Here is a 26314-nt window from a genome sequence, read left to right on the forward strand (position 1 = left end):
ATTATGAATTTAGTTTTATGGCGTTTACGGGAATTGGAAGTTATTTATTTTTTATTTAAGAAATTATTTGTACATCCGCCCAGAGAATATCAGAGAAATATTTTTATAAATAGTAATATAATTATTATTTATCTATTTAGGCAGACAATCTATAAGTCCATATGGTTATTATTGTGTTAGTTACAATATTGTCCTAAACATTATCTAATATATAAAATTCTCGTGTCGCGGTGTTTGTGGTTTAACTCCTCCGAAATGGCTCGACCGATTCTCATGAAATTTTGGGTATGTCTGAGAATCGGACAACATCTATTTTTTCATCCCCTTAAATGTTAAGGTAGTCCACACCTAAATTTTTTTTTTTAATTTTTGATAAAAAAAATTTTTCTGATACAGCATTAAAAAAACATACAACCCCTAATTTTCACCCCTCTACGATCAACCCCTATTTTTTATTATGAATGATATATGGCAAAACGACGTTTGCCGGATCAGTTAGTATTAGCTTTAAAGCTTTATATGCGAACCGAAAATTACTGCCACAATTATATATATCTTGATTGAATCTTAATGTTAATTCAATTGGGGAAAATATAAATGAATACACTTTTTTTGTAATATGACTTGCAATATTATATACATTAGAATGGCAAACCGCCTCCAACAGAAGCATAATATAAGCAAAACTAAAGGCTTCATTTTAAATAGCTTTAACAATTACTCTTCAACCCTCTTTTTTAAATTTACTTAATAATAATAATATTATAAAATCATGAAATGTTACATTAGAAGACCAGTGTGGTTTGTATAAATGTAACCATACCAGTCTTGTTTATGAGCGCGACAAATGCATATAAAAGTAGGTTTTTTTTTATTTACTTTTTATGTTGGTTATAGCCTATATCTACTGACTGGGTAGTCCATTTACTAGCCGCGGTAGCAAATACCTCAACGTTCTCTCGTCATAATATATTTTACGTTGTTTGCTCTCGTTACTGCTCGGGTCTATACGTCGTGCTCAACTCGTTTTTTTATGTCATCTCGAAAAAAGTGCTCGGCCAGAAGACATAATAAACGTGTTCCAAATTCAAAATAATTAAAAAGTTATGATAGAAAAGTTTTTATGTAACAGTATCTATGGCCAGACTAGTTATATTAGGTTGACATACGTATTATATAGCCTTTGATTAACTGGATCAACAAACCCATTTTAAAATAAAGTCAGTCAGTCGAAATGTCGTCTTATGATAATTGTTTTGGTTCAACACATATTTTGCAGTAACTCCATGCACCTTGCAACCGGAATTGATAAATACATCACGTACAACTGTGACGTAACTTCGTAACGTTTAGTAGTACTGTAACGTACAGTGGTGACGTCACATCCGATGTCAATTAGAAAGCTGTGATATAATCACGATAGGTTAATTTAATAAAATACATGCAACGTTACTGTTTGATTGGGCTGGTCCGTTCAAAGTACACATGTCACAAGTGAACTTCTTTGGCAAACCAATTTTTAGATCCGGTTCATCTTTATACAAATTTTTACTTTAGATTTCCGAGACTTAGAGGGAGGTAAAAAGGAAGATATTATGTTAGGAATTTAATGAATTTAATTGTCATTATAATATTAAAAGTGTCGAAAAATAATACAAATTATAAATTTAATACGTGGCATTTTAATTTACAATGCGTCATTTTAGACCAGTGCAGATAGCCTTTAAAATAAATAAAAAGTGAAAAAAATTACAGTAGGATGAAACCCATTAGAAAAGGAGAGGAATATGATCAAAATTAAAGGAAAAATAAATTACGGTCGATCTGAGGTCGGGAAGGGGTAGGGGGGGAGTTTTAAGGGTAAAAAACGGTTTATCTCGATTTCCGGCAAAACTAAAAGTCCTATCGAAGAAAGTTAAATGGCAAAGTTGTAGGCAATAAAAAGATCTACAACTTTTATATTTGCAGATTTTTCACATAACCTCAAAATTTCGGTGAAAAATTCAAAAAACCAACTTTTTGGTTTTTTATTTCTATCTTTTACAAAAAATTTTTTTTTAAACGAAATTTGGTGAAAACATACCTTATTATGTCCCAAATATACTGTAATTTATTTGATTAAAAATATTTATTTTTTCACCTTATTTTGAATTAATATCGAAAAAAAACCCTAATTTTCAATCGAAAATTCTGACGTCAAAATTTCAGCTTTTTTCGAAAAGTTCATGTGCTTTCAGTGCGTTGAAATCTCTACTTTCCTATAGTAAAAAAATATATATATATTAATAATAATAATAATAATAATAATAAGCCTTTTTATTTCCTGTTTTACAATAGTTGTTATATTAAAGTAATTAAAAATATTGATTTTGTTAGTAGGTTAGCTTAAATTATGTTAGTAATATATATTTGTATTATTTATTTAACATTAACCCCGGTTTGGGTAAAGGCCTCCTCCAAAGATGCCCATTGTTGTCGGTCCTGTGCTATGGAGTGCCAGTTTTTGCCAGCTGATCTTTTCAGGTCATCTTCCCAGCGGTCTAAGGGTCTCCCCTTCCGCCTCTTGCCTGGTGGTCCTTTCCATTGGGTAACTCGTTTGGTCCACTTTCTGCTAGACATTCTTGCTACATGGCCAGCCCAATGCCATTTCAGTTTTCGGGCAAAAGTCAAAGCATTTGTAACTTTAGTGACGGCTCTTATCTTTGTGTGTCTTATTTTGTCCATTTTCTTTATGTTTAACATGCTTCGCTCTAAACCTCTTTGACATACATTGATTTTATTCACAGCTTGTGTAGAGAATTTCTAGGTCTGGCTTCCATAAGTAAAGCTGGGTAGTAGACATGAGTTCATAACTTTAGCTTTGAGAGTTATTGGTAAGTTACTCTTAAATATTTCTTTTAGGCTCCAATATTTATTCCAGGTTTGTTGGACCCTTCTCTCTATTTCTATAATGTTACTGTTTTTCTCGAAACTTATTCTTTTTCCCAGGTAGGTATAATTTTCTACATATTCTAAAGGGTTACCATTGATAGTTATAGGTCTTATTCGTGTATTACTCATTATCTTTGTCTTCGTTAGATTCATCTCCAATCCAACTTCCGCACTCACCTGCTGTAGAGATTCTATCATGAGTTGCATCTCGTTGACTGTCTCTGACAGAAGGATCAGGTCCGGATGACGGGTCTGGGCGTTACTGCATACGATTTTTTGCATTTTCCGAGAAGATTTACTATGGTAATATATTTATATTTTTTTACCATAGGAAAGTAGAGATTTCAACGCACTGAAAGCACATCAACTTTTTTAAAAAAGCTGAAATTTTGACGTCAGAATTTTCGATTGAAAATTAGGGTGTTTTTTCGATATTAATTCAAAATAAGGTGAAAAAATAAATATTTTTAATCAAATAAATTACAGTATATTTGGGACATAATAAGGTAAGTTTTCACCAAATTTCGTTTAAAAAAATAAATTTTTGTAAAAGATAGAAATAAAAAACCAAAAAGTTGGTTTTTTGAATTTTTCACATAAATTTTGAGGTTATGTGAAAAATGTGTGAATACAAAAGTTGTAGATCTTTTTATGACCTACAACTTTGCCATTTAGTTTTCTTCGATAGGACTTTTAGTTTTGCCGGAAATCGAGATAAACCGTTTTTTACCCTTAAAACTCCCCCCCCCCCCCTACCCCTTCCCGACCTCAGATCGACCGTAATTTATTTTTCCTTTCATTTTGATCATATTCCCCTGCTTTTCTAATGGGTTTCATCCTACTGTAATTTTTTTTGGTTTCAAAAATTATCGGCACTGGTCTATTTGAGAATTCAATGAATAATTATAATGCATAATTTTAAAAATAAAATTTCTCAAATGCCACACTTCTCACTCTCTCAATCGCTCTCTCCTTTTTCTTTGACAAAAACGCTACATCTTCGTGACGTTCCGTAAAAAAATTACCCTCATGCGCCTAAAGAAGTTTTACTTCAAAAAAATTTACGTTTGTTAAATGTTTGCTTAGATCAGAGTTTCAAAAACTGTTCGTTATTGTGCTATATCATCAAACCACGCGTCCCGGATGTTCATGTCCAAGTTTATTCCGGTTCCGGGATTTAAGGTTTCCCTGGGGAGTATGCATTAGTTGTTATTACTTTGTTTCCGCTCACAAATGGATACCGGGAGAGCTTACGACAACACTGTTTTCTGCTAGTATTTGTTTGTATGTCGCTGAATAAACTGTTTAATTTATTTATTTATTAACACTTCGTTGCATTCACAGAAATATAATACGATTGAGATAATTAAATTAAAAGGATGTCAACTGGCGGCCTTATCGCTTTCGAGCGACACTCCCTTGCAACCACTGTGAGAAAAAAAAAATTAAATAAGTGCAAAAATACGTAAGACATATAGTTATTTAGACAAAACAACAAAACAAAGCAATTATAACATATGTAAACAGTGAACAGCATATACGATATGGACAGGTAAAGCTTGTACAGTAGAGATTTAAAGGAAGATAGAAAAGGAGCTAAGTGAATAGGGACGGGAAGTGAATTCCATAGCATCATTGCAGAGACCTTAAAGGATTTGCCAAGAAAGGAAGATGGGATTTTAAAGGACACAGTTTTCGGAAGAGGTATAGCTATGGGCTCCCAAAAAATTATGATTGTTTTTTGAGATAGGAAGGAGATGGATAACGTGTGCATCGCGTCGCTAACGATGAGATAAACAGCCTTGCCGCTAGCGATATGGTCGTACTGTTTTAGATCGACTATGAAACGGATACAGAAATTCTGGAGACGATCCAGTTTATTGAACAATTCCGCGTTTAGATCGGAAGAGCAAGAATCGGCGTAGTCCAGTAATGGCAGGAGGAGAGATTGAGCCAGTGAGATTTTAGTGCTAAAGAGAAGAAAATTACTAAAACGTCGAAAGATATTGGAGACACCGTACAATTTGCGGCTAACTTCCTTAACATGCTGTTCCCAGGATAAATTTTGATCAATTATTACTCCCAAATTCTTTACTGTACACATCAAGTCACGCCGTCGATATGTATGACGGCTTATTGGTCTAGTGGTTAGTACCCCTGACTCCGAATCCATGGGTTCCGGGTTCGATCCCCGGCTGAGACGTACATCGATGTTATGAGTATTTGGTGCTGTGCTTAGGTCTTGGGTGTTTAAATATGTATTTATATGTCTATCTATCTATAATATGTATGTATATCCGTTGCCTAGTACCCATAACACAAGTTTCACCAGCTTAACATGGGACTAGGTCAATTGGTGTGAATTGTCCAATAAAAAAATGTATAGGAGGTAACCTTTAGTTTCTACGGACGATGGCTCTCAGATATCAGAAATTCTGTTTCAAAATTCAACGATTAACAAAACATAAAATGAATATACAAATATTACACAGTGCATTAGCGACCATATTAAGCGATCGTGTCCAGGCAACCCTTATAGTTGTACCGGCGTATTAATTTTACTTATTTGACAATCACAAGTAGATTTGCTATAAGAAATTAAAACAGAGATTCTGGTGAAAGCAATTAACGTTCCAAACGAAATCAGTTCGATTAATCTGATTATTTCGATCAACGTTATTGGGTTAGACGGAAACGAGTGTCCCTTAATTGTTGTGAGTAATTTCTATTGACAGACCCTTTTGCTTAAGTTGCAATAACTGATAATTTCATTTAAATTGGAAGTAACTCTTATGTATACTAATACTAACTGCCTCCGCGAACTTTGTTTCGCCTTAATATGTTTTTTTTACTTAGCCCTTTTAAACCATTTAACAAAATTTTTTGGGGTGGACACCTCTTATCATTTAGGGGTATGAAAGATAGTAGCCAATTCTCACACTTACTGAATATGCACAAAAAAATTTATAAGAATCTTGGAAAAGGAGCATGGGAACAAACATTGTGACACGAGAATTTTTAATATTAGAAGATTATAAAGTGCATTGATTTGTATTTTTGTTACGAAAAAACTCAAAACCAGATGTAACGATTTTAAAAATTATTTCTCTAGAAACAGGAGCATGCCGCTATATAATAATAGTACATGGGACAGTGCAGGAGATATGATAAATAATTATCTATATGATTCAAAATTCATAGTAACTACGATTGGGCCTTTTTAAAGTGTATTAATTGGCCAAAACTCTCTTTTTTAGTAACCAATAATTCAAAAAGAAATTGAGGTAAAACAGTAACAGAAATTAATTAATTAACTGTCCCTGAATTTTCTTGTGATGACCTCAGAGTCAAGCAATTTATAATCATAGAGTTAATTGCAGTAATTACGGGAACAAGATTGTGTAGGAGATTATCGTTAAGTAGTCTTTTTATATGAGACAAACTATATTCTGCTAGGAAAAATTCTGTAATGTATAGATACCTTTATTATAAAAAAATATTTAATTATTTAAGCAACTGTTTTTAATTTTCTTCTATTTTTCAACACGAAATAAAGGAAAGTTTTGTTAGATTACGCTGAAGGTGCGTTCATACAGATCCAAAGCATAAGGAGCTAAAAGGTAGTTCAGGGGAAGCAGGAATGTTTCTCATTAATATTGACTGTTTAGATGGAATATCTAATTAATGGCACAAGTACAATAGCAGTTAATAAAGCTGCGGTTTCATTGTTCCTCGCCCCAGTTACTGTGTCAACGTAGGAATATATTCAATTGTAAATACAAGACGGTGTCTACGAGACAATAGGATAGTTCTTTAATTAGTATTTTCTGTAATTTAAACACCCTCCGATTATACAGCTATAGGAATATCGAAGAAGGTTGATCACCTACTTGACTTTAAAGAAAAATATTCATTAAGAAACATACAGCGATAATGGTTCTTATATATGTACTTGTTATATTACAAAACCCATAAAACAAAAACTAGTGTGTGCATTCAAAGTACACATGTCAGAAGTGAAACTTCTTTGTAAATTAATTATTACTAAGGTAAAAGCCCAAATAAATGATCATGTACCAGTATATGATCACTCCATGTATTTGTATATCTATATTCACACTGTATACTTGCTAATGAAGTATAAATATATAAAAAATCTGCGTTTACTGCACAAGACTTTATGCGACAGAATATCCATCTAAAGTTCTAATATGCAACTACTAAACGAATACATCGATCAATAGGTTGTAATATTTCTCGATCTCTCTCTCTTTTCTTCGACAAAAACGCTTCAAAAAATTTTACCCTCATGCGCCTAAAGAAGTCTCACTTCAAAAAGAATTAATTTCTCATTGTCGATTTGGTATTCCAAATTTGAAATAAATATAATGACCGAATAATTATAATATCAATACAATTTGTTTAACATCAAACGAGGCTCTTGGGGTTGCCAGAAGCTCTTTGTTATCGTTGAATGAGTTTCTGCAGTATTAAACAACCGAAATAAATTAATACTGATTATTTTTTATTTTTTTAATACATTTTTATTATAATTGAGTAAAATTGATTTGCTTCAGCAATATTAATAAAGTACTATTTCAAATAATAAAATTATTATAAACTCTATTATTATAATTTATTACAAAAAAGCATCTGTTCAAACCAAACAAAAGAAATTATTATTTCTTATTGAAACTATCTCGACGTTTTGAGTTGTTAAATACAATAGTAAGTTCCTAAAAAACAATTTCCAGTAAAATCCTTAGTCCACCGAAAAAAGAATCCAAGAAAATATGTCACGAATTTCCCTGTTTTATTGCTTAATTTTTTCTTTGTGTACGCGACCAGAATTGACAAAGCGATATTTTGTTCTTCGCGATATTTGACACAACAGTTTTGTAAGAATACACACGATTTAAAAATACCTTATATATATAGAAGAGGCGGCTTTTTGGTTACCCAGGGAACTCTTAAATATAACAGAAACTTATAAACGCAATTCCCACACTTTTGCGTATTTATCAAGACAAAATGCATTCCTGTCGATATCCAATTTTAATCAATTGCTTTACGGGTCCCAAGACAGGAGTAGGTTGTGAATAAACATAAATTATATGAGATCTAGGAGAAATTTTGGTGAAATACCTAGGATTGGTATCTCCGAACCGTAACACCTTTAGGGCCCTTCCAGAAGAGAGTATACCTACTACCTTTAAGTCCGGCATCGCACTTGCAAACTCTTGATGTTGCAGGCGTCAATGGGCAGGTTAAACGCTTAGTCTGCCGTTTGCCTCCTGATCCATAAAAAACATTGTAATTACCTTATGTAGCAGTGTTGGCCTACTGGCTTGAGCCTGCGACTCTTACTGAGGTCATCAATTCAAATCACTCCTGTGGTATTTGGTTTCTATGAAACACTCGCTCGTACGGTAAAGACAACATCGTGACGAATCCATGCCTGGCTAAAATCAACGGCATGTGTCAGGCACGGAATACTGATCACCTACTTGCCTATTAGCAAATTTATATAAGAACAATTCAAAGTGTTAAATATGTTACGGAAGAGTAGCAAACCCTGACACGGTTTCCTTACTTAAAAGGATCCGCAACTATAGGTACTTATAACGAATAAACACACTTCTTTTGTATGTTTGCATGATCTTTAAATTACGGTTCTTGTATATATGCAAGAATAGATCTTGATTGTAATGGAACCCGTGAGCTAACGAGTCTATAAAAATCAATTCATTCATCATGGTTTGTATTCAATAGTCTCGTATTACATAAGAATGTGAAAATGCCTTTAGTACCGAAAACAATGGTTAAATAACATGTAAACAAGCATACAGCTAAAAACACATTTCCTTTTGTCTGCAAAACTGATATTATGAGATAAGCTAATTGTTCAAAAACAAGAGCAAATTGGCCGCTCCCTTGTATTTATTTAAACTGAAGGTTCGTGTCATAGAAAGAGACACAGAAATGTATCTGTGCGTAGGTTGTTTAATACCTAGCTATTTCGTTAAGTATGATATTTTAAAAGTATTTGATAGAAATCTGACGATTTGGGATTACCATAACTGTCTCTCTAAAGTTAACGAATATAAAATATTGCTGTAGAATTCATGACCACTTAAAGCTATGGTATGTGACTTAACGCTTAAAGATTGGACAACAGTTTTTATTAAAATAAATAAAATTACTATATAATTAATTTAAAAAAAAATTATATAGTTTTTAGTATGGTTTGATCTGTCTTTGGATTTCTGCTTTTTAGCTCTTTGTGACTTATGGGATCATAGAGTATTTTGTAAAGTTAGTGACAAAAAAAGTCCCAAAAACCAGTCTATATAAACTACTTTTTTCTGTTACATTGCAACGAAAGGTGTGACGGTATTACTACAATATATATTTATTTTCACTTACATAAATTAACAACTAATTTGCATGTTAATGAAAATTCAAATATTTATTTTATACCTTAAAGGTCCAATAAGAAATATATTTTACTATATTTGAAACTTACCATTCACAAAAGGTATCCAAAATACTTGGTAAACAGTCACCAAAATAGGTTTTATATGGTACGACACTTTTCATTGCTACTCACATCGGCATAACTCAATACTAAAAACGTACACTTGTAAACAAATAGTTCGTGAAACGTGTGCGGTAACTTAGCGCCAAACGACGACTGCGCGCCAAACTAAGAAACGGTATGAAACTTTTTGTTTAATAAAACCCGCGACTACGTGTGCGTAAGAAAATCCCGAAATCCCCGTGGACCACAGATGACTAATCACATTTATCATAAGAAGGTGATCTGTGTTTATATTACCTATGTACTGAATACGCACAATAGGGTAATATTTAGGCGAACATTATTACTACCACATTAAAAAATACTTACCGCAATCCACAAAGATTTTTAAATTTTTCCTTATTTGATTCAATTGAGAAACATATCTTGCTATTAAACAATCGTTTTAAGATCGCAAAATTGTTTATTTATCTTCTTGAGAAAGTAGCGTTAACCTTGTAAATTAATTAAAAATTGAAAATAAACGCTTATATAAATGTATTTTTTATTGAATTTTAATTAGTCTGTGTTGTGTGAAGTTGCAGTGTATCTGTTCTACTTATTACCATAATATAAACCTACCGTACAATGAACTCAAACAACATGCAAATTAGGCGGTAATAAATAAACGATCCCGTAGTTTGCGTAACGAGAATCTAGGCTCTCAAAATTAAAGGGATATCATTGAATTAGTAAGTCTAGATGTGAAACAAAACATAAATGTTTCGTTAAAAAATAATCTGTTCTCACTTATCAAACACGTAATATTCGAGAATAGTATTTCCACAAATATTAAGACTTACCAAACGATGTCTCCTAATACTCCAATTTTAGTAAAACTTAGAGTATCTTGGCAGGTCACGCGTGCTACATATTACTTTGGTAGGGTGGTATTCCATCATATATCTGACCATTAACAAAGAAATAAATCAATTTTTAACAGAATTTTGACTAAATAAGTGAACTTAACTCATATTCTGAAAAGCGAAATATCGAGACAAAATAAGTCTTTGTTTTTCAATATTTTCGATTTATATAAACAACCAATTAATTGTTAATTAACAGTTACTACAAATAACTGCGGTGAGGTGAGTCACCGATTGCGGTTTGGGGGGGAATACCGGAGTGCACGTTATCGGAGCACTGCCGTGTGATTCTGTTAATCCGTGAGTTCACCTCGCACCAACAACGCTCCCTTCGTCACTCACGTCATTTTTGGAATCTCATGGTATTTTGTTAAGCAATTTCACATTACGTCTTGACAATCGGAGGGAGCTTGTAGTTTATTGTTTATCAGAATGCCAAATCGTAAAATGACTGCTTCACGACTGATTTGAGCGCGACCGCCGCTGCGAAAACCGCTGAGAGAGTTCGAAAAGTGAGTTACAGAATCGCAAGGCTGCTAGTAGTGTTATGTCATGTATGTAGAACAGCATAAGAAAGCATTTGACATTGCTTAAAAGTTTTACAATACCTATTAACTCAGGTGAATTTAGTAAGTATTTTTTTGCTTCATTTAATAGGATGCGACATCAAACAGTAATAATAAAGCGATACTTAAAAAAGATGATAAGAATGTTTTATAATAATAATAATTTATTTCAAGTTTGTTTCACAGGAAAAAACTTATATCTAAATAACTCTAGTTATATAAACAAAAATAGTCAGGTTTATCTGACGCTGAACTAGGTGTGAACCTGTATTTCAGCATACAGCGCCTAACCCCTTAAATATAACAGACAAAAAAAATCTAGCATCAAGTACATAGCTCATTGAAAAAGATAAAATGTCATTGTTTCTAACGATCCTTTTTAAAACATCTTTATTTTACTTAGCACGAATTTTACATTATTTAAATAATACAATGTATTGCAGCAGCCGTCATCAGCAAGAGACTAATATAATTATTAAGTGTTATATTTTAATGTACATACTCCCAAATACAACATTATAATACATATTTAATAGATTATATAAAAGTCATATCCAGTGCTCTAATAGCTATCTATGTAAAAGACGGTTTAAAATATTCATAGTTTGCTAACGAACGGAACCGCAGCGGTGCAGGACCTCGTTTGTGGTTCAAGGTAATCTCAATTATGTCGAGAAGAATCATTAATGACTTCATTTATGATTCTTCTCTACGAAAATTTAAGGAGGTATTATGGTCGCCTTATTCTGTTAAATTAGGACAAAGATTCAGCATATTAAATTTTGTTTTTATATAATTAGTGTAATTTTACACGCTTTATATTAGCTTCACCTGTAAGTATGTATATATGTATGTATGTATGTATGTAACCGACAACTTCGGACTCGATTTTGACCCACTTTAAACGGACAGATTTTATTCAAATTTTCGCACCTGTCAAAGATCGATGTCAATGCAATAATCCGAAAAAAAAATATAAAAAATAAATAATAGACGAAAAATATGGCACAGAGCGCCCCACGCTTTTTCACAATAATACCAGTATTTTTTGTTCATTACCATTTTCAGCCTAAATTAGGAATTATTTTTCACTTTTTAGTTTGATGTGCTTTAAAAGCGTGTTTTTTAGTTTTTTTTACTATTATTTATTCATTATTAATTATGAACGGCAATATAGATTACAATAATAAAATTTAAAATCTTTATTTTATAGCCACTAAGTATACATGAGTAAGGAGACACTACAACCATATTTCTTTTTATATTTTTTTCTTACTAGGGTTGTCAGGAAATGTCTATTTAACGTAACGAAGTATTTAAAATGTAACGAAGTATTAATAAATAAACAAAAGTATCATTAAACATAGAAAAAGTAGTTTTGAATGTAGGGTCATTTGTTGAAGCTTTATTCTACTCGGCGAAGTAGAATAAAATACTATATACTAGAGATCATTTTCATTATACTTAACGTGGTTTATACCGTTTATAGGACGTTGACGTTGTGATTTGTAAATACTGACCAGTGACCACGTGTTGCATTTCTGTACAATTTATTTTCAATTTCACGAAAGGTATACCTTTGCATGCTTGAACCTTTTGTTGCATAAGTGTCCGGTGAGATAACACCACAATAACTCAAGAAGCGGGTCAAGAACCCACGTGAAACTGACATGTGATACCTATACTTATTTATAAAACATCATTGCGATTTACGTAATTATGGTTTAAGTAATTATGTTATAATAAACACAAACTTCCTTACATTACAAAAACGTGTATTATTTGATATCAATTATATTGTCTTAACAACAATAAACAGAGAAATTCTTCTACCACACCTTTTTATTTATATTTATATGGCTTGGTTTCACTTAGGTTACAAGATCTTTAAGCACTAAAATATAATTAGTAATTACATATTATATTTTTTTTTATTGAGAAAAGCTTGCCAACGCTTGGCACACTGAGACATTGGTAAAAACAAAAACAAATATTTTGCCTGGCTATTTTGGCAAAGTTCAAATTTTTTTGTTCTATTTGGCGCCAAAGTTGTAATAATTCGTCTTGCGGCCTGGCTAAAGACTTTCGCCCGTAAACTTTTTCGCGATCAAGATCTAATAAGTTCGAACACAATTTTCTTAGAACACTTTAGGGTAAGAAACAGAAACGAGACTCAGCGCTAATTCGAAGTCACGTACGTCACAAATGAATTGAATTTTAAAATACTAATGTCGTTTCTGAAACTCACGCTTAAGAGTCAGTTCCTTATCAGTGAATAATTCATCAGTATTAACTTTAACCCTATGTAGTTTATAGCTTCTGGTAAGCAAACAAAGCATAGTTTAATAATGTTTGGTATAATTAAATTTGGCCCCTTTAACCTACCTACTTACTATTAACGATGGTAGTAGGTTACATATTTATTTTATAACATCATATTAAATAAACTTCGTTTCACCTACCATCTTCAGTATTTATAATTTGGATAGTTAAAAATTTAATTTAAACAGAGAGTAAACATGAACATGATTTAAAAAGGCTGAAGCAGAATATTCAGAATTATATTAATTAAATGAGTACTGTCATCTTTACCAGACCATAAAATTAAAAAAAAAGAATACTGTCAATTGTCTGACTGACATACCATCACCAACTGACATTGACTTTAACATTGACATATAACGTCCCACAGTGCACTTGCCAGGCAGTATTTTTTTTATTCTATAAGTTAATTTTTATAACCGTACATTAGTATTTAGTACCGTACTATACATGTATTATTCGTAGATATCTGTGCTATTAATTACAATTTACAAACTGTAATAAGTACTGTATAAAGTGATTACAAATGACTAAAACCGGCATTCAGAGAAGTGTAGCAATTTCAGCCAAATTTATTTGAATTACCCATCCGGCAGACCTATCAGGAGGACAGAAGAAGCTTCAGTATGCCTTCCGTAGTAGCAGACCGTCCTCGCGACTGTACTTCTTGCAGAATAGTTAGTGCTGTTGGTCTAATCGGCATTGGTGGTTATTTAGCTAATGTTGCTTGGCAAAACAAAACAATAGCTGGAAAAGTTGCTATATCCACTATGTCGCTTGGTAAGTATAAATAAACCTTAAACTGGTCTCTCTAATGATTGGCGCTAGGGAAGAGGTTAATTTGTATATGAATCGGCGCTTCGTTATTCCTGTGTTTGATTTAGGAGATCATTTGAAAGAGAATATCTTAGATATAATCAAATCCCAAATCTATTGAAGAGATACAATAGTGAAGCCAGATCCTTATCTTATTTTAAGAAACAATAAGTTTAAATTAGTTTATATATTTCAATTAAAGGTAAATATATTAAAATATAACACCTAGATAAGAATTTCAAACAAATGAGACTGCTGTACAGTCTGATTTAGATTAGAGGAGATATTAAAAAGCAAGATTTAGTGTGAACTCATTTTCTCTCATTTTTCATGTATGTAGCGCTAGGTCTTATTTCTGAATTACTTAGCCCCATGAAAGAAATGTTAATCTTATAATTTGCAAAAAATAACAGTTCAGATGTTGCACAAACCTTATAAGTGGCTTGTCTATTATATTATTTTGGCCTAGATAAGAAAAAAATCATTGCATCATGGCATTTGATATCTTGGATACTCTTCTTGATTGTGGTTGTTGAATGAAACTATAACCTTGAACTAATAACCTTGTTTAATATAAAATAATGTAAAAATATAAACATAATGTATATGTATGAATGTCAATAAAAAAAAATTAAATGTTCCTAGGTTTATATTTACTTTCAGTTCTCAAATGAAGGGCAATTAATAAAAATGCAAATACATATGTTAATGTTCTGATGTTTCTGCTATGGTATTGAGTATGCCAACTAATATTTATTAAGTGTACCATTATTATGTTTAGAAGTAAAAATTAAGTACATATGTGAATAATGCAATTTTATTTTCAGCATTTGTGTCTCTGGGTATTGCAAGATATAAGCAAGAGTATCCTTTTAACAAAAAAGACGATAATAAAATTGTTTAAGAATAATAAAGCTTGTAATAAAATGTATATAATGTTAAATTAGTTGGTACTTTGTAAATAGAGTTTTAATAAAATATAAGAAAAATGAATTTGGTATTTTATTTTTTGCAGCGCCATCTTGTTTGTATGTCGTGTACTTGCTAAACTAAGATTCAGTCTGAAAATTATCTAGAAAATGGACATATTTTTTTAATTATACATATTTGCTCATTTTAATTAACAGTAATAATATACCTTTTGCGAAAAACGTTATTAATTTTGAAAGTTAAAAATTTACAAAATTGTGTTGTAAATACTGCTTAACCAACAACAATTTCCTTCCTTTACTACTTAATGGTAGTATTGGCTCAAATTTTTATTAAATTTGTTCCTACATGTTTACAGTAGTATGCTCTACTATATCTTAAAAAAGTAATACAGTAACAAGTTTTTTAGAGAATGATGCTTATCTATGCTTAAATAAGCTCGAGAGTGCGTTCTTAACTCGTCTGTTTTCTTTAAGGACTCTGAAGGTTGGTGAACTCAGTTTCCGCGTTTAGACTCTCACTAGGTCCGTTGTGCGTAAAGTCATGGCTAAACAAAGCCAGCCTAGCTCCTTCCAGAAGCACAGAAGTCTCCTGGGCACTTCGCAGGCTTCACGGAGCGACCACACTGCTCCGAATATTTATGTAGGTTTGTTAGCCACATTCACGCAGGACTACGTACGTGGGTGACTGTTTCCTCTACTCTGAAACAGCCTCTGCACATGTGCCTGTCGCGCCTAGGAGAAAAAGATGTTTATTAAGGAGACAATAGCCCGTAATTGTCCCTAACATGGTTTTGAAATTAGTTCTGTTGAGGCTTAGAAGTCGCTTTGTCATTAGCGGTTTAACTGCTGGCAGAGCCATTTTTGATTGTCTGCAGTCCGCTTTCGTGACCATCGGTGATGTTGGAGCTCTGTAGATCTTTGGCGAATCTAGGTTTGCACTTGCTAGAAGGGCAAGGGAAGAAGCGGATACGGGCCAGCGGGCATCATTCCGGAGCCTCTCTTCGCAAGCTCGTCGGCAGCATCATTGCCGAGAGATCCACTGTGTCCTTTTATCCACTGTAGGGTAACCCTGTTTGTCAGGGTTATTGCCTCCAGTGCATTGTGAACCTCCAGTATCAGTTTGTCGTTTGTCTTTTTCTAGCACCATCAGCACAGACGCACTGAGGAATACGCACTTAATACAGAAGTTATTAATTTCTAACCGCTGCACGGCTCTGGCTGCTTCGGTTAGATATTACATCCTTACATCCTTAGGCACACACGAGCTGTGTGTGCCTAAGGATGTGTATATTGATGTTAAGATCAAGAGAGAATATGCCAACGGTGGAGCCATTTCCTGTTTTTGAGCCATCGGTGCGTCTATATGCGTAGCTCATTCAGGGTCTGTGTGTTGATTAGCGATCCTATCATGTGGCGCGGTTATGAGAGGTTGATACTCTCATGTTGAGAATCGGTGTGTGTACTGTAGTGGTTTTTCCCCCATAGATCCAGGAGCAAAGTCTGTATGTAGAGGTTTAGGGGTACAATTGGCAGGGCTATCTCCATCGCTGCAGTTGGCTTCATGCAACCGATAGCAGCGGACAAGGCGAGTGTCTAGAAGCGTCCCAAGTTTTGTGATTACCGTTCGGAGTTCCGATCTCGGCCACCAAACCAGGGCCGAGCTCCGTAAGTAAGCATTGGCCTAATTACGGCAGCGTAAAGCCATACAGTTATTTTATGCGATAAACCCCATTTGACGCCTAGCATCTTTTTGCATTCTATAATTCGATAATTCTATTTATCAGAATTCAGATAAGGATACTTGGCTTCGTATGTCCAGGTCTCCCAACCTCCAGCTTTTATGAGGCCGATAGGTCTGAACGATTTCGCTTGGGTATAATCCTCTCTAGCTGGTTTTGGTTTAATATGATTTTTTCTTCCCTCCATTTCATGCGATGAGCTATACAGGCTCGGAAAACTGAGACAATATATTCTACTATTAGATTCCCACTTCATCTTAGTAGACCTGGGAAAATGACATCCAAGCCAGCCGCTTTAAATGGTAGTAAGTTGATGGCCCATGCTACTTTTTATTTGGTGATTATTTTGTCAGCCACATGCCAGTCTGAGCTGATGATGGCTCTTTCTGAATAGAGTTGCCATAACTGCTCGTGAGCAATTATAACCTCTAAGGACCCGAATTTTCATCCGTTGGAAACACATAAAAAATATCTGATTTTTATCTAACATACCTAATTAAAGTACAATCCATCTTCTATCCAAACATACCTTTATAGTCCACAAGTTTAAATAACATCAACGTATGATATTTATAGGCATTATTGTAAAGGTGTACACGCATGAGCACTTATTGCTTACTGAACTCTTGGGTCCAAAAAGGATTAATAGAAATCTACATAGAAAAAGCCGAATTGTGCAAAGATATATTTGCCACATTGAAATGTTTTCTTTATGCCTAGTAAATTATATTCACAAGTAGATAACGCAGACTTCAACGTTTAAATTCATACATCAGGTTTATTATAAACATAGATTATTTTCGCAGCATCTTAAAATTTAAAAATCATTTAATTATATAAGTAACACATGTACACTTATGATCGTCAAAAAAAAGAAATGTATATGACATGCTTCTAACTTTACATTTAGTGCCAGTTCTCAAATCATGGGCGTAGAACGGAAGAGAAGAACTGGCAATTAACTCTCCGCCACTCTTTTTAATCGCCAAGTTTTTTAAGTTAAGTTTGATTCGCCGTAAAAAAATGTTGCAAAATATGAGTCTCATCGTGCCATAAGGCCAGCACTTCCAATACAAACAAACACAGAAGGGAGAGTGTATATCTAAAATCAGCGTCTAAAGTAATCTCGACGCTCCAAAGTAAACAGACGACACTGAAAATCAGCTCTGAATAACAATGAACTCATCCTTACAAGCTTTTAGTAGTCGGCCACGCGAACGTAACTAAATGAATGGTATTACTCGATTAGGTCGATGCAATAATGTCAACATCGGGACAGATCGCAGCCACAGTATGTCGCATGGCAGTATTATTACCCTTACTGGCATAGGAGTATCGACATGTATAATCGTATACGTTCCAAGCTATCTTAGTACCTATACCACGCCTTTTAGGGGAAGATAAATTTGCTAGATAAAATTAGTAGAAAATTGTGATTTAGGTAGGTACATCACTTTTTCTACTTAAGGTTTTTAAGCTATTGCATAGCTTCTATCGCGGGCCGTCGAGCGTGGAGACCGAATCCAGAAATTCCGTAACGAAAATAACCTTACACACGATGACGTAACGTGACGTCTCACATCGAGTGCAGCCGGTACGCGTTAGAGTGAGACAGACTATATAGGCGTGTTAGTCTGAGTCTGGTAGAGTGGTAGATTATGGAATTAATATCAAAGAATAAAAATACTGCATAAATTAAAAAAATATAAATAATTATAATTGCATAAGTTGATAAAAAATGCTATGCAATAGCTTTACTGCGGCAGTCCCCGAGTGCCACACATTTTTTTTTTTATAAAAAAGGGGGCAAATACATATCAGTTTTCTTCTCACGTTATAGGAAGAGTGTTTCCGGTCTTTTAAGAATTGGTACGCTCTTTTCTTGAAGGACCCTAAGTCTTAAGTTTTATAAGAACCTTATGATCAAGAAGAAGACAATTGTTATATCTTTCTTATCAAAACCTAATCGTAGCACCGCTAGTAAGACGTAGATGCATGTACAAACAGTCGAATGACGTTATATATTGAATAAGGCATAGTATTATTACATATACTGACAATAGAAAACCCATAGGAGACAGCGGCCGTTAATCAAACGAGTTATGGATTGAAGCTACTGCCTTGATTATATTCACTGTGTCAGACCGAAGTAAACAAGTCGCGTTAATGATAAGACGTCGCCGCCCAGAGCAGACGCGCGCCCAGCCGCCCGCCCAACATTAAAATTAAAGCGTAGAACAAAACAGCTGATGGGTAAGAATTTTATTTAATCATAATTTTATTTCACTAAATTATTGCTTCTGTATTTAACGATTGCGAGGGTACCATATGGAACACTTTTTCGTCGTGTCAGTTTATTGCCTTTTTAGATTGATTTAAAAACAAATACATGTATACATTGTACTTTAGTGTTATTACTGTATGACCTATGAAGACTTAGCTACTATTACAATTTTGTATGAATATTTTCTACGCGCATGTTATTACAATCTGGTAACGTTTGCATAGCAATTAAGCAAATCAAACAACCGTCTAAAATTGCTTTTTACAACATTTCACAACGTATTTACGATGTCTACAATCTGCATAATGGACAACGTGACTCTTGGACGAGAAACCTTTAGCTCATATTAAGCTGGTCATCCGAACTGTTTATAGCTTCTAGCTACTAAATTTCATAGAAAGGTTCCTTTTTTAAACTTCTATACAGACTATAGCTAAGCTCCATTACAATAAATGAGGTTTATCGTGGCAGTAAACGATCGATGTTGTTCTATAGTATAATTTTGTTATCTTCAGATAAGCCGTGGGCAGGGAACGTGTTTAGCGAGGCACCTTGGGACGACAGTGACTACGTAATGGATGAATATCATAGAGATTGGAAAGAAGGGGCTACCAGAAAAATTATCAATAATGTTTTGAAACCTGAAGCGCGGATTGCACGTGAAGGAATGGGAAATGTTTGGAGTGGTGTTTTGGGAGCGATGTTGGGCGCCGGAACTGTTCTTGTAATTGCCGTTTTGCTGTTCATATTTCGACGCCCGAAAAAGCTGGAGAAGCCCTCGCTGACGCCTATGGAAGTTAGTCCAAATGTGAGTAGCTCAATCTTTTATGTTTGCTTGAGATACTCTTATTACGTATAGAAGGCGCAAATAATAGTGTATTTGTGTTTATTGTGAGATTTCTAGAGATGTTTCACTGCGTAAATTGCTTGCGATGCTCCAACAACTTATTGAAATTAAAATGTTTGATGATGCTATAAAACTTGATATTAATTTATGTTAAGTTGAATCGATAAATAATTTTAAATAAACCAAATCACAGAATCGAATCCACAATAGAATCTTGTACGTATCTTTCATATAAATGGAAATCAAAATTGCGAAAAGCGATCGTAACGAATGTTACGTTGATAAGGAAAAATTATTTCCGTCTTAGAAGTCGGAAGAAACAAAGTTAATGTGACCTCGCGCCCACGACTGTATCCCTACCAATGAAATGCTAGATTTCATTTTTTACTTGAATGAAAACACTGCTCATAAAAGTTGACACCATATCGAAATATATATAAATTACGTGTCACGTTGTTTGTCCGCTATGGCCTCCTAGACTACTGAACCGATTTCAATCAAATTTGCACGGTTTGATCTAACTTAAATCTAGGATAGCTGACATCTCAATTTATACCCGCAATATTATTTTATTGCAAATTATTTGTTAATTATTTGATAGTCACAATTCTAACAGATGGCGCTGTGTTGAAAGTGCCAACGTTTCACATAAGCTACAATTTAATGGCATTACCACCAAAAAAGCATGGTTGTCCCCATGACTGGTGTTCTCCTACCGTTTCCCTGGAATAGATTGCTACTATGTAATATAACAAAAACCTTAGCCACAGCAACGCTTGGCCGGTCTGCTAGTAATATATATGAATTATGTTTGAGATGGAAATCTACGCAGTCTCGTATTTTATATTACACATACATGTTTTGCCTTACGGCGCTTTAATTGTAACTTATCTACGTACATGCGAAGTACACGAAATTTCCCGATACATAAAAGTACTTATAATACTTTCCTAGGCACACTTTTCATACAAATTATCTCTATTGTAACTAAAACACAACAAAATCTAGCCAGTGGTTTCAAAATAAAGCTTTATAATATGATTCCACAAACAAGCCCGTATAACCTTTTATAAAAACTAAGGAAATTCTTAATATCTATCAGACGAAATGTCGGTTATATTTCCCCAGGGAGCAGTGCCTTGCGACAGAATGAGCAACTTTGACAATCCAGTTATAACTTATTCTCTTGACTCGTTTACGAGTTGTTCAAGGTTTAAATGGTAAATATTTTCGATATTTGGTGAGATTGTTAAAATAGCCGATAATTCGATTTGAATTGCGATTTTGTATAAAAAGCACCTTTTTAATGGATATAATCGGCTCGACTTCAAAACTATATAAATTGCTTTAAGTTTTTATATTTTATAATTTCCTTCATTTCTCGTATATACGTATCTCGTATCTCGTACATACCATCATCTGATATAACCGTAAGATTGTGGAACTATTAGAAAGGTCGCTTTTAAATAAACAATCTACAGAACGTATGTTACAAGAAAATACATAGCCAATTGAGAACCTCCTTTTTTTAACTTGGTTAATCGTATGTTTATTTAATTTGTAATTTAAATTTTTTTCAATTAAAGGTGGAAAATTAAATAAAAATATAATTATGAAATTAAATTACAATTAGTACCTATTGTAACTGCCCTTCCTTAGGACAACGAACTTTTTTGCATAACACCTTCGACAACAGACTGATATTTATGATGGATTTGAAATGTTTCAGCTACGATATGGGCTGCATAGAAAGGTTAATAGTTTTTGAAGAAAATATTGTAACTGAAAATCTAGTTATATCTCGAAAATTTTGGTTTATAAAAACAAGAAATTTATTCCGTACGTATCTTATTTTGACGTGATAACGTCTTTAAAATCGTTTTAGTCGGGTGACATGTTCAGAAACTTGTGTCACACCAAAACCTCACGAGCGCGATCGCAGGTATAACGAGAGAGAGACGGACCGATCTCCCGTCTCATCTCGAGCGCTGCCAGTCATTCCGTGAATGTATGAAGAAAAATGTATATCATAGTCGAATAAGTAAACTTGTCATTTTACACCCGAAATTTATCATCAAAAACGTGAATAAAACGATAGATGTAATTTAAAATTTGAAAAAATTGTTATCTTCATTAATTCCTTACTTCCCAAAAACTTATATCACCAATAAGACGTTATCACGTAAATCTCGATCTCGATCGTAAACCTACTTTACAAACAACCAATATATATTTTTTTATTAGAATCAATAACGATGCAATAATGCCATCTTTATACACACGAATCGAATGTTTTGTAATTTGTACTATAAGTAGTCCTTGTGTAAAGCGACATCTCGAGGAATATTTTGAAGAGAATATTTGAGAGCCGACTAAGAGCTAGTTCAGACATGGCGGAATCCGTGCGGATGCAAATCGCGCGGTTAGACCGCGCGGATCTTATTTACATTAGCGCCTATAAATTCGTTCATACCTGTCCGCGCGGATTGACAAACCGCGCGGCTACCGCCACTCAACCGCTAGAAAATGAATTCGCGCGGTTGCCGCTCGGATCTATTTACTTGACGTACCTAGAGCGCGTTCAGTTGCTCTGCGGAAGCCGCGCGTATCGGACGGTGACAATGGATCGCTTCGACACCGAGCTATTCATCGATGAGGTGGAAAAGAGACCTGCTTTGTGGGACATCCAATGTGCAGAATATTCCAATAAAATTATTAGAAACGGAGCTTGGCAGGAGCTGGTGGATATTTTTGGAGAAAATGAGGATTCTTTGGAAAAAAAGGTTCTTTTTGGTCAGTATGTATTTAATTTTACATTTATCAGGGTAGTTTACATATTTTGTAATTGACAGTCCACCCCAAATAACTAAACTATATAAAAATGTTGTTATTGTGATTGGAGGTAAGTATCGGGCGCGGGAAAAATCTCACGATTCTCACGCACGCAAACACCACGCCTCGCTACTCGCCTCTAGTACTCGCCTCCAGTGAGGTCAACTTCGTTCTATCCGGGTGTCCCTTGACACCTCTCAAGTTTTTATATTTTTGTGTCTTGCCATTCTACACGACCCTCATTTACAAAGTAATTAGCATATTTGTCTCTAATATTTAATGATGACGGTGTACCCCTTCCTGCATGTAATGTATTAAGATTACTCATTGGCCCAGTATATAAAGTATCTTCAAACTGTATACCATCTCTAGTTCTAACAAAATTGTGTAGCACACAACAGGCCTTTATTATGTCTTCGGCAAAGTCTATATTAACGTTTATAGGCCTATGAAAAATGCGCCACTTGTTTGCCAGAATTCCAAAAGTGCATTCAATATAACGTCGAGCTCTTGATAACCTGTAATTAAATATATTTTTTTCGTATGATAGCCCTCTACCTGCATAGGGTCGCATTACAGTTTCGGATAAACCAAACGCTTCATCGCCAACTATGACGTATGGCAATGGCGTAGGATCTGTGTTAGATATTGGTTTAGGTTTTGGTATGTGTAATGACTTTTCTATTAATCTTTTATAAAATACCGAATTTTTAAAAATTGCAGAATCACTACTTTTTCCATATGATCCAATATCTATGAAAGAAAAACAATAGTTACTATCACAAAGTGCCAACAGCACTATGGAAAAAAAAGTTTTGTAATTATAATACAAAGATCCAGAATCATTGGGTTTTGTAATCCTTATATGCTTGCCATCTATGGCGCCAATGCAATTGGGGAAATTTGCATATTTTTCAAAATCTGTAGCTATTTTCTTCCATATATCTTCGCTGGGTTCAGGCATGACATTTTTTGCGACTTTTTCCCACAGAGCTTCACATACTTCACGGACAATTCCTGTAATTGTAGATTTGCCAAGACGAAAGTTGTAATGCAGTTCTCCAAAGGAACAACCAGTACCCAGATATCTGAAACAATATAATCTTGATCTGTATCGTTTTGTTAACAAAGTTGCAAACTTTTCATTTATTAATTATAAGTCGCGGGCACCAGCTAGTTTAAAATAATGAGTGTCAATTATTTTATTTTAAATTTTTCAAATTTTTGAGTGTCTTCAAATATTTGACCGCTCCTGTATTTATAAGTCTACAATTTTGTTAAAAATACTGATTTCTGTTCCAGGTGTAACTTTACAAAAAAAGTGGAAGAATATACGGGATGCTTATAATAAGGAATTCAAGAAAGGCAAATCAATTCCTTCTGGTTCTGGTGCATGTAAAGGTTCAAAATACATGTATTTTGACCGGCTTTCTTTTCTTCAGAAGACAGTAGAAAACAAAGAAACGACATCAAACATACATGAAGCCAAAAATGAAGGAATTCAAAACATTGACCAAAACCAAGATAATTTTGTTAATGCACGTGAAATACAACCAGTACCCAATAAAAGGAAGAAGACTAAAATTACTTCAGAAGAGCGATTGGCTGACATATTAGAAAATAGCATTGAATCAAGGGATAAAATACAGAGACAATTACAAGAAAGTATGTCAAAGCAAGATGATGATGATAAGCTTTTTTGTATGTCATTGTATAAAGAGTTAAAAAAAATTCCAGAAAATAAGCGTTTGGCTACTAAAATTGAATTACTCCAGGTAATACAGAAAGGGCAGAAATTACCAGCGCCTATTCATATCACGAGCCAGCAGAACACGCCTAATGAAGTATTTTGGCAAAACCAACAATATTCAAACCCACAAGGATATTTTACAGGATATTCTACAATCGTACCAGGAGAGTCTCCATCGCCTTTATCATGCAATAGCACTGACGACTCACAGTCTTCTATAGTACAAAACATATATTCTGATGTATAAAATAAATATCTTACCTTAATGTAATCACGAGTTTTTCTTCTGGGGCCACGCTTGACCTCATATGGGTATCATTAGATGCAATTTGTTCACTGATCATTTCTAATAATTCATCAAATGAATTTATCGACATTCTCAAATAATTAAAGAATTTTGGTTCAAAACTTCTTAATTTTGGATATAAAGTCAGAAACTGACCATGGGTGAGCCGATCACGTAATATTGGATGCACCCAATACTGCCGTTTCTTCTTTCTTTCTTTTTTACGGAGCAACAAGTACACACATATTGCTTCTTCGACTTCCATGATTGGACTAGAACGCTGTCACTCTATGCGGATTACGGCACTCCGCATTTACATCCGCGTCTGTCTGAACACTTGCGTTTAGAACCGCGCGATTTGCATCCGCACGGATTCCGCCATGTCTGAACTAGCTCTAAAAGGCGACTCGCTGCTTGTAACAAAGATGGCGCCATGTTATGAACTGCGTAACAATGTACAAGTTTTTAAATCGATAGATTATAATTGCTCATAAATATTTCTGGGTTCTTGTAATGCAATACCAATATACAATCCATCGCTACAGAATCAGAACGAATGTGTGTGCTAATTTTTAAATAATAATATTTCGAATCGTCGATAATATTTCGAAGTCGAATTATTAACACGTATGTGTTAATAATTCGACTCCATGAGTGGCTCAGTCCGCTAATAATCCTAAATTGAATTATTTCCTAAAAAAATGGCCCCAGCTGCGTATATTAAATTGTGTTTCATGAAAGATGACTGAAATATACTTGTTTGGCTACTGGATTGGCAAAATACACAAAGTCCGCGCGGATTAAGCTGACGGCGATGCTATTAAATTACCCAATTGTTATGATTGAAATCCAGCCCACATATACAGTTATTAAAGAAAAATAACGAAAGTGGCTCAACGGCTGGCTACACGGTTCCACCCTTTCGTTTTCAGTCTCTTTACTCTCTCACCTCAAGAGTTTGAGTCTCTCACCTCAAGTCAGGTGGTGTGTCCGAATCACAGCGTTGCACCAATAGAATTTGTTTTCTATATGCGCAATAATTCGTGAAAAATCTCTATACATAAGAGCACATACTTGTCTATGAACTAAAAGACCAAAGAAATAGATGCAAACTCTGGCCAAGACCTATAGGGTTGCAACGCCACTGGATTAATAATGTTATAAATGCAAAAGCTGCACAATTTGACGGTTTCACTTCGATAGATTACAATCTATCGAACAATAATACGTTAAATTGTAAGCAGTTCGTTGAGGTTCACAATCTTTCGACAGTTTACAATCTCGCGAGATAGATTACAATCTAACGGTGTTTACAATTTTACGGTGACATATACATACTTTCATGCATGCATACTATTCTTTCAATTCCACTTTCAATATAAAATTGTAAGTGGTATGTTTAATTTATTAAGTCAAGTACCTTAAATCATTAAAATGTCAAATGGAGGAGACTAGCTGCCTTTCTCTTACAACTATAAATACTTTTTTATTATGTAATAAAGTTTATTTTTTTCTTCTCCATTTATTATGGCTTTTTGCCGGCCAGGGATTGCGTAGTGAACG

General features: G+C 34.1%; 4 protein-coding genes and 1 long non-coding RNA gene across 7 annotated transcripts in view; 3 read left to right on the forward strand and 2 right to left on the reverse strand.

Moving 5' to 3' along the window:
- The window catches only part of LOC125059128 (venom dipeptidyl peptidase 4-like), a 33540-nt gene extending 23894 nt beyond the window's left edge, over positions 1-9646 (reverse strand). Inside the window, exon 1 of one of the 2 annotated variants that reach the window (XM_047663353.1) lies at positions 9458-9645. The gene's annotated coding sequence lies outside the window, so the exon portion shown is untranslated. Of the gene's footprint in view, positions 1-9457 lie in introns of both variants that reach the window. The other variant, XM_047663352.1, reaches the window with a different exon arrangement.
- A 3590-nt stretch (positions 9647-13236) lies between these two features.
- On the forward strand, positions 13237-15074 carry LOC125059396. The gene is made up of 2 exons (XR_007118656.1): positions 13237-14045; positions 14909-15074. It is a non-coding gene; the product is annotated as an uncharacterized LOC125059396 (long non-coding RNA).
- Positions 15075-18783: 3709 nt separating this feature from the next.
- Positions 18784-26314, forward strand: part of LOC125059005 (synaptotagmin-5-like) — a 43360-nt gene continuing 35829 nt past the window's right edge. Inside the window, exons 1-2 of one of the 2 annotated variants that reach the window (XM_047663084.1) lie at positions 18784-19005; positions 19552-19844. In XM_047663084.1, the coding sequence (XP_047519040.1) occupies positions 19002-19005; positions 19552-19844 (297 nt within the window). In that variant the 5' untranslated portion in view covers positions 18784-19001. Of the gene's footprint in view, positions 19006-19077; positions 19845-26314 lie in introns of those variants that run through there. The other variant, XM_047663083.1, reaches the window with a different exon arrangement.
- Positions 22259-24736, forward strand: LOC125059008. Its single transcript, XM_047663090.1, has 2 exons — positions 22259-22676; positions 24018-24736. The coding sequence occupies exons 1-2, from the start codon at positions 22274-22276 to the stop codon at positions 24710-24712; spliced, it is 1098 nt and encodes a 365-aa protein (XP_047519046.1). The 5' UTR covers positions 22259-22273; the 3' UTR covers positions 24713-24736.
- LOC125059007 (protein ALP1-like) lies at positions 22911-25150 on the reverse strand. Its single transcript, XM_047663089.1, has 2 exons — positions 24727-25150; positions 22911-23803 (listed from the first exon to the last, which is right to left on the reverse strand). The coding sequence occupies exons 1-2, from the start codon at positions 25014-25016 to the stop codon at positions 22921-22923; spliced, it is 1173 nt and encodes a 390-aa protein (XP_047519045.1). The 5' UTR covers positions 25017-25150; the 3' UTR covers positions 22911-22920.

The sequence above is a fragment of the Pieris napi genome, chromosome 19 (assembly GCF_905475465.1).
Source record: "Pieris napi chromosome 19, ilPieNapi1.2, whole genome shotgun sequence".
NCBI classification, from domain to species: Eukaryota; Metazoa; Arthropoda; class Insecta; order Lepidoptera; family Pieridae; genus Pieris; species Pieris napi.

Excerpts from the sequence above, each read along its gene's own strand:
- LOC125059007 (XM_047663089.1), bottom strand. The coding sequence starts at position 25,016 with ATGGAAGTCGAAGAAGCAATATGTGTGTACTTGTTGCTCCGTAAAAAA. Across the intron at positions 23,804-24,726 it reads AAACTCGTGATTACATTAAG|ATATCTGGGTACTGGTTGTT; the intron begins GTAAGATATTTA and ends ATATTGTTTCAG.
- LOC125059008 (XM_047663090.1), top strand. The coding sequence starts at position 22,274 with ATGGCGGAATCCGTGCGGATGCAAATCGCGCGGTTAGACCGCGCGGAT. Across the intron at positions 22,677-24,017 it reads GGAAAAAAAGGTTCTTTTTG|GTGTAACTTTACAAAAAAAG; the intron begins GTCAGTATGTAT and ends TTTCTGTTCCAG.